This window comes from Megalopta genalis, unplaced genomic scaffold, assembly GCF_051020955.1.
Source record: "Megalopta genalis isolate 19385.01 unplaced genomic scaffold, iyMegGena1_principal scaffold0085, whole genome shotgun sequence".
NCBI lineage: Eukaryota > Metazoa > Arthropoda > Insecta > Hymenoptera > Halictidae > Megalopta > Megalopta genalis.
Genome location: NW_027476154.1, coordinates 599680 through 608901, shown reverse-complemented (window position 1 = coordinate 608901; position 9222 = coordinate 599680). Strand labels below are relative to the sequence as shown.

At 34.8% G+C, this 9222-nt stretch overlaps 1 protein-coding gene across 1 annotated transcript; it reads left to right on the top strand.

Annotated features, from left to right (window-relative positions):
* Nucleotides 1–898: 898 nt before the first annotated feature.
* Nucleotides 899–8377, top strand: LOC143262077 (uncharacterized). The gene is made up of 3 exons (XM_076528038.1): nucleotides 899–1013; nucleotides 1945–2307; nucleotides 8302–8377. Exons 1-3 carry the CDS (start codon nucleotides 1006–1008, stop codon nucleotides 8375–8377), a joined length of 447 nt encoding a protein of 148 aa, XP_076384153.1. The 5' UTR covers nucleotides 899–1005.
* Nucleotides 8378–9222: the final 845 nt, after the last annotated feature.

Below are 9222 nucleotides of genomic sequence, written 5' to 3'. Positions count from 1 at the left end.
CTTTATTTATGGCATTGAGAAATTAATTTCAATAACAGCTTTTCGGGACTTTTGCTAGTGCACAGTCGAATGCATGTGTAGATTTCAGCTAGCGACTTGCGTTCATTTGTCGCATATGCATTGCATTTATATCATTTTACCACATGAAATAATATCACGTCGTTCGTTTCAACAGACAGCTGTTATATTATGTACAAAAAAAACAAAATACTACTAATTTATCAATATGTAATTTAATCAAAATAATACATGTTTGCTGGCTTTAAATGGACTTACATCATTTTCATAATTAGTCAATTGTAATAATCATTTAATTTCAGTTATGAAATTTTAAATATCATTTGAAATATATTTTCTATTAATCCATATAATTTTGTTTATTAATAATAACAATAAATAAAATAGCAGTCTCGTTTCTTATTTTGAACGTCAAACATATTTATACATTGTTAAACTTAAAATAAGATATTGTTTTATTTATTTACCGTAAATAACCAGACCCTGTTTAGTCCCGGTAGGTTCTGCTTTCCCTTGCAAATCATAATTTTCATCAAGGCTCGGTGCGAGCCTGTTTACAATGGTTCCTTCATTGACTCATTTGCACTGGCTCGGCCTAATCCGCCGCTTCTCTTTTTTTTTTTAATTTAACCGAACGAGCCAATCCTTGCAAAATCCGTATGACACGACCGGTCATCGCAGGTACATGTGCTTACCTGATAGCCGGCAGCGGTGGCTAATGGTTTTCCACGGGAGACGTTTTCATACCTGGCGCATCTTTTCCGGTAGTATCCTTTTGTCATTGTTCGTCCTTGCTGATTAGGACGTTCTGTCCTTTAGCAAGGACAGTATAAATAGCCTGCCGATGTCAACGGAAACACTCATTCTGTGATCAGTGCAGCAACAATCAGCAATCAGCAAACAGCAGTGATCAGTGCGAAGACTTCGGCGAATTTTCTCAGTTAATTTTCCCAGTGAAGCATAGTGACAATTTCTTAGTGAACTAAAATGGCATGGTACGTACATTTTTGCTATATTTTTCCGCGAACATTCTTCAGTCACTTGTTTTGACTAATGTTTTCCGTGTGTCGGGTATAAGAAAGAACAATTTATTTTTACGAATTTACATATTTATAAATAAAATATATTTTTCATCGAGACACGAATCAACCTCTAGTTTGGCCGGATACGGAGAATTCTCCCTAATTGATGCTCGGATAGTGCACGAAGATGGACAAGTCGGGAAGAGGAGATACGATTATTCAAATTTTTGTAAATTGAAATCTTGAAAATTAGAACATTTAAATACTTGATAATTTAAAAAATGTACATTTAGAAATCGGAGAACTTAAAAATCGCGAATTTGTAAATCAAAGAATTTAGAGATTGAAATCTTAAAAATTAGATCATATAGAAATCAGCTAACTTCGAAATTGTAAATTTATAAATCAGAGAATTTAAAAACCGTCAATTTGAAAATCGGACGATTCAGAAATTGGAATCTTAAAAATCAGAAAGTACAGAAACCAGATAATTTCGAAATTATGAATTTAGAAGTATGCGCATTGAAACATCGTGCCATTCGAAACGGTTGGATCGAGAAATTGCAAGTTTCTCGGAACGGAAAAGTGTGTTTAATCCTGGCGTATAAATATTTCCAATTTATTCGCTTATAAAAACGAGTCGTCTACAAAGTTGTCGATTCACCGATAACTATAAAAACGAGCAGCGAGGCTCGAGTAATCGTGTCTCCTCTTCCCAGATTGTCCATTTCTGTGCGTAATCCGAGCGTCAGTTAGGGAGACATTACTGTATCTCCAAACGTTTCTGCAAAATTGATTCGATTAAAGCTTCCGTCGTTTAATATACCGTTTAATATTACTATACCACACGCCATCAGAAGCTGCAAGATACGTGCATACTAATTAATTGTTTCTTTTCGTTCAGTTCCAGAACTACAACTGAATCCTGCATTCAGTGGGGCTCCATAAATGGTGGAGAAATCGAGTTCGAGTCTCTGACGGAGAATACTTTGGAGGGAGCATTAGAAGTAATAAGGAAAAGCTTTTTCCCCAACGAGAGCATCTGCAAAGGCATAAATCTGTTATCGGATCCTTGTAGCGTCAAAGCGCTCGAGGAGGTGTGTTTGGCAGTTACTAGAGACGGTGTCAGCCTTGTCGCAATCGAAGTCAAGACTCAGAAAGTTGTTGGTGTCGTTCTCAATAAAATTAAGAAAATAAAAAGAGATGAAATTGACCCGCGGTGGTTGTGGGGGCAACCACCGTACGATCGACTTCCCCCGATCATCAGGCATCCTCCTGAAATGACTTGGCTTGAGAGCTTCAGAGAAGATTGTGAACATCACACGGCCAATGCCTACCTAGATTTGATGATTGCTATAAACGACCAGATAAATTTATTCGAATATTATGATGTTGATTGTATTATGGAGTGTATGTTCCTGGCTACGCTGCCGGAGATGCAGCAGCAAAATATTGGCGAGAGCTTAGTGTGCTTGTCCGTGGATGTTGCCAATGCGCTGGGTAGTGGAGAAGATGTGAAAGTACCATTAGCCGATACTGGAGGTGATAGTATAATCCGTCATTACCTGGGCGTACCGAAGTTAGTGACTGCCGTCATGACTTGCAATTACGCGCAGATCATCGCGAGGAGGTGCCGCTTTAAGGTCTTTAAAAGGATCAATTACAGGAACTTTGGCTGGGATAACGTACCGTTCCGCGAGAGAATCGGGGATGAGCATCGTGACTTCACTGTAGTAGTCAAGAAAATAAAGAACTTGTACGATTCTTAAAGAAGATATCGCGATATCAAGAAAATTATATTTTATTTAGTATTTACGTGTGTTTAGCACGATTACGATAATATAATTTTGACCGAAGTTGTGAATTATTATCCTCGAAATTATCTTTGGAATTATTAATTTTGAACTTATCATCTTCGAAATTGTTATCTTCGACATTGTGATCATCTTCGACATTATTATCTTCGAAATTATTATCTTCGAAGTGATCCTAGAAATAATTATCTTTGAAATTGTTATCCTAGAAATTATTATCTTTGAAATTGTTATTCTATAAAGTGTTATCTCCGAAATTGTTATCTTTGGAAATATAGATCTCGAAATTATTATCCTTGAAATTATTATCCTTGAAATTATTATCCTTGAAATTATTATCCTTCAAATTATTATCTTTAGAATTATCATCGAAATGATTAAAATAACACCAATTGACCAAAATATATTCGCTATGCATTGCTATTGGAATCTCGTCGATTTATCAATCGACTTATCAATGAAAAGTGTAGAAATAAAACAATGAAATTTATACTTTTCTGCCTGGTTACTCGTCGTTTAAGCCACTTCATGAAGGAACGGAGATCAGGCACTCGCGCATTTGCATCAACATTTGCATTGTTGCGGCGCAACGCCGACGTAAAATAAATAAAGCAAATCGCCGAGAATTCCGGAATTCATAAAGTTCGCACGGAATCGCAGTTATTCTTTTCTGATTATTATTCATGGTCGTGATGAATAAGTCGCGTCCGTTCCTTCGGAACCAACATCTTTTTCTGTGAAATATCAGCGGAACGATGCCGCCGTAGAAACAAATTGGAAATATTTATACGCCGGGATTAAACACATTCTTCCTTTCCGAGAAACTTGCAGTTTCTCGATCCAGCCGTTTTGAAAGGTACGATGTTTCAATGCGCATACTTCTAAATTCACAATTTCGAAATTATCTGGTTTCTGTAGTTTCCGATTTTTAAGATTTCAATTTCTGAATTGTCCGATTTATAAATTCACGATTTTTAAGTCTTCTGATATCTAAATTAAGAACTTTGAAATCATTTGGTTTCTAAATTTCCTGATTTTTAAGATTTCAATTTATAAATTCTTCGATTTTTATGTTATTTGATTTTTAAGATTGCAATTTATAAATTCTTTGATTTTTAAATTCACGATTTTTATGTCATTTGATTTTTAAATTTAGAATTTTGAAGTCATCTGATTCCTAAATGTTTTAATTTTTGAGATTCCGATTTCTAAATTCTTCGATTTTCGAATTTGTAATTTTTAATTTTTCAGATTATGGTACCTAAATGTTTCGATTTTTGAAATGCGATATCTTGATTGTTATTTCGGAACAGTTTGTATTCCAATCGGCGATCTATGGATTATTGTAGAGTGGTTTAAACGACGCCGTTATTAACACTGTCCGGAGGTTTGTCGTTTTCACGTTCGAACTAGCCAGCGGTTAATCGAACCTTGGTAATGTCCCGCGTACACGCGGAATTAGAAACGTATAATTCCAATCCAATTCGCCTGCCACGTTGAATTTCATTTACACCGGCGCGACGGCGGTTTTGGTGCGTCCGATTTGATTAGCAGTAACAATTCGGTTGACTGCAGTTTGTTTAGACGATTTAGATTCAATGGATTCAATCCGCGAAGCCGCTCCAAAGGGAAACCGAACGGTTCGCACGATTAGCACTTTTCTTTTCGTTATTAGCTATTGTTATTATCTTGTGTTATTATCCACAGCTTGGTTGTGTTAAATACAAATTGTCTACGTCGATCGCGACATACAAATACAATACTCTATAATATGACCGAATTTGGCTTCCGATGATTCCACCATTTTGCATTTGAATAATGATGTTTCGTCATAAATTTATAAAATTCTATTGCCATTATTAACAATTGATCTTACTTTTCGTAGATTATTATTAAAAGAACAGGATTTGGAACGACTTTATCGCCTAATAAATGCTCTGTGACGAAAGCTAACCCAAAATCGACAATTACTGTTTAGCAACGTACGCTTTCAAAATATGCAAATATCATAATTATACAAAGTTCTCGCTATTAATAATTGTGGCTTGTTAACAATTGTTGTTGTGATAAAATTGTTCGTAATTCATTGTAAATATATTGTCAACAATTGTTGCTGTAATAAAATTGTTCATAATTCATTGTAAATATAATGTTAATAATTTGTATCATTTGTCGTAGACAAATGTATACAAATTCTTGAGCAATTAATAAATTCTCAGTCTGCTTCATTGATAACAAATTTTGCAGTATGTTTTCAATTTCTTTAAAAATAAATATTGACGCAACGATAAAGAAATGTTCAGAATTTTATGAATATAATACGATGATAAATAAAAAGGGAAGTTTGTAAATACGGATATGTAGTTACAATAGAGGAATAATCAAAGTGGTGCACACATCCGATTGACTGCTGCGTTCTCACTGTAATTTCCGATCCGCGTCGCGATCTAGTGGATTAACAGAAGCTTGCGGTCTCGTGTTAAAACGGATATTAACAGACTGCAACTAAAATAATCAATTAAACCCCTTTAACAGAATTGCATGCAGACGTGAATCCTATTAGCGGCTTTGCTCAGCCTCTAATACATTCGTTATGTAACAGAGTTGCAATCATTGTAGAGAGGATAGCGAATTACATGTTTTTGAAAATCCATTGCTTGAATTTTGAATAATTTCCGTACACAGAAAATGGCATCAAATGGTATAAAATAGCATAAAATTGCCTAAAATTGCATAAAATGGGATAAAGTAGCATAAAATGGTGTAAAATGGCAGAAAATGGCAAGGAAAGCTAGTAGATCACTGTTTTTGGTCCCAATGGAAAGAGGAGACTTCATTCTATCAGATCATAGTCATTTCAATCGCTATGAAAAGTTTAAATTATGAGAGAAATGTGAATTTGAAAATAACCAAAAAATTACCATCTCTACTTAGAATGGGGGGTCTTAAAGATACAAAGGCACTAATACTGAATAATCCAAACGGCGCGAAAGCTAAGATTTCACCCTTTGAAATGTATCTAAGGACACCATTTTATAGTTTTTTTTGTTAACAAAGTTACGATATTTTGAATTTCAGGATTTCATTCGGAAGAGAATCCAAGGTGCTATACGATGGCAAACAAAAATCATAGATCAATATTTTCGGGCTCATTCGAAAGGGGAGACTTCGTTCGTTAAAATAATTGTGAACTAAACAATTTTTTGAACCACTCAGACGTATGCGAATATGAGAAATCGACAAGACGGAAACATTTGTATTTACAGTGCAGGGTATTAACGAAATAAAATTTATTAAACAGAAGAATTAAGATGCTACGAAACTGGAAACTTGGACTTTTAAAATGAGTCGAAGCACACCACCCTAAAAAATGTTCGCCTAGAATTCCACGACCTCAGAAATCACACTAACCTTGGACACTTTTTTTCAAAACTGCCATGAATTGGCAACAAAATATCGCAGATCAATGTTCTTGGACTCGTTGGAAAGGGAATACTTCGTTTCACAGAATCACGGTGATTTCGTACGCCGGAGAAACGTTTCGAACATATTAGAAGCACGCGAATTTGAAAAACGACCAACAATGTTCCATTTTCGCTTATCGCTCGAGTTCCATCGAACCATTTTTCGTTTCGTGCGATTTATGGTGTAGTGCCGGCAGTGCACAGAGCCAAAAATATTCGCGCCGAATCGGAAATGTGATTATCATGTTCGCGCGACCCCCAGCCGCCGAAATTCAATTGGTCCAGCAAGTTTCGGTTGATCCAGCAAATTAGAACTTGGTGAAATATCGTTGGCGCACTTGTAACAATGACACGGAGTCACTAGAGCTTCAGATGATAGCGATTAGGGCAAATTTCGCAGGAGTTAGACGATTACGCTAGTTCTGGCTTGTCGTCGACGGATAATAAAACGGATAATAAGAGCACGCGTCGCGACGGATAATTTACGATTTTTCGATGATTTTTAGCGCTGGTTGACAAGAATCGCCGGTACGAATGTCGGACAATTTTATTTCATAATTTTAATTGCTCCTGGACAAAATATTCTCCTTTTTATTTTCTGCACTGTGAAACTGCCCCTTTAACAACGACATCCTGATGTTATTCTATTTTCTTGTATATTCATCAAATTTATCAGATATTAAAATAATGTGTATAATAAAACGTGAACTCTTTATCCCCTTTTCCTATTTTCTTTTAGAGCGGAACAGCCCTTTTTTAATTGCGATATGTAGATGTTACCTTATTTTTTTATATGTTTTAAAAAAAATAATATTAAATTATATGTTATTAAGGAATTTTCAATAAAAGCAAAATGTCGAAGAATTTTCAGAGTTGTTCAATACTGTTGATAATCAAATTTCATCAATTTATTTTGTCAATTGATTATACAAAAACTTGAAATATACAAGCGAATATTTACGCTAATTTTACGCACAAAATTCTCGACATATGTAAATAACAATCTCAATCGCCTCTCACTTCTCATTCATCATCCGATCATTGAATACATTGATCACGCATCATTCGTTTCCGCATTTATACTAATTATACAATTTTAATAAAAATAATCCCGAAAATATTAAATAAATAATTAAAAATTATTTCAATTATTTTTTTCATTCTTAACACACTCAATACATAGCTTTCTTATTATTAAATAAATGAATTTCCTTATATATCAGGTATGGAATTGTTATGTGTACAGTAAATTCTCCCTAATTGATGCTCAGCTTAGAAACAAAAATGGATAATTTGGGAAGAGAAGATACGATTAATCGAGCCTTGGAACTGGTTTTTATAGTTGCTGACAATCGGTATCTATAAAAAGGAGCTGCAAGGCTCGAATAACCGTATCTCCTATTTCCAAATTGCCCATTTTTCTTTAGAAGCCGAAAGAAAATTGGGAAGAATTTAATATACAATGTACTATGAATGTATATGGAAACGTGGAAATATCTAAAAAATATAGGTGATACGAACAATGTTTTAAAACGAATATTATAAGATATCGATGATCAGATTCGATGCTTTGTACATGCTATTCAACAAAACTATTTGTTTATACTATTCGTTATTTCTCGATATAATCATCGATTTTTCAAGTTCCATCGTATAGATATTAATCAGTGAGGTATGTAAACACTTTTACAATACAATTCGAAAAGTCGTCGACTAGAACAACCGTGCCTGGGTTAAAGATTCGTTCTCGATGATCGCAAAGGATCGCATCTTAATGTCGATATTTACATCGATTTTTAAGTGAAAAAGAAAGAACTTTTATCATTAAATATATATATAATAATATAATGCGTGCCATAAACTCGAGGACCGGTCGTAAAAGTATCAAAGTCGAGATCCTGGGTCTGGCCCCTTGAAAGTCCTTATAATTTTACAACCGGTCCTAAGAACCGACCGTTCATGTCACGTATTTGGGTATGCTAGAATTTCTGATTTTAATTTCTGCTTGCCCCCTCCCCCATCGGACAATGTTCTGCCCATCATCAGCACGGCATTCTAGTCTATTGATTACGGGTGAATAATGGTGGGGGAGATTAACCAAGAAATTCTTATTTGTATTCTCTTCGATCGTGAATGGCCGTAACGGTACCTTAAGGGGTGAACGTTTCCTCTGCCCAATCCGCTGGAAGGTCCGCGGACTGTACGCATTCTTGTAAATGAACAAGAAAACAATGTACGCAACAATCTACGTTTTCTTGGCTAATGACCGTGCCCGGCCGCTCGGTCTCCCGTGCAATTTACCGTACGGTGCAGTAAATCCACCCTAATTGACGCTCAGATTGTGCACGAATTCTGTTTACACAGCTATACATATATCGATTTACCAGTGAAATTCATGATGTTCGAAATAAAAATCGAGCCGTCGAAAAACTTTCGGTGTTGTTAATTATAATTGTTCAATATTGTTGATAATCATATTTTATCGATTTATAATAGTAAATACTATAAATTATAACAATAGTAAATTCTAGCCGGACTACATAGCTTATGTGTTAATTTTATAGTAATTAATACGAATGTTAATTTCAGCAATGCTAATGCGAAAATTGACAGCAATTTCAATTTCGATGATATTAAATAATATGTTATTAAGGAATTTTCAATAAAAACAAAATGTCGAAGAAATTTCAGAATTGTTGTATACTGTTGATAATCAAATTTCATAAATTTATATTGTCAATGGTTATACAAAAGATTAAAATATACACGCGAATATTTACGCTAATTTCACGCTCAAAATTCTATATATGTAAATAACAATTTCAATCGCCTCTCACTTCTCATTCATCATCCGATCATCGAATACATTGATTTTCACTGCTCACGCATCATTCGATTCCGCAG

Bases quoted from the DNA above. Each gene is read 5' to 3' on its own strand.
- LOC143262077 (XM_076528038.1), top strand. The intron at 2,308-8,301 runs GCATCCTCCTGA...TGGGTATGCTAG, and splicing joins CGACTTCCCCCGATCATCAG to AATTTCTGATTTTAATTTCT.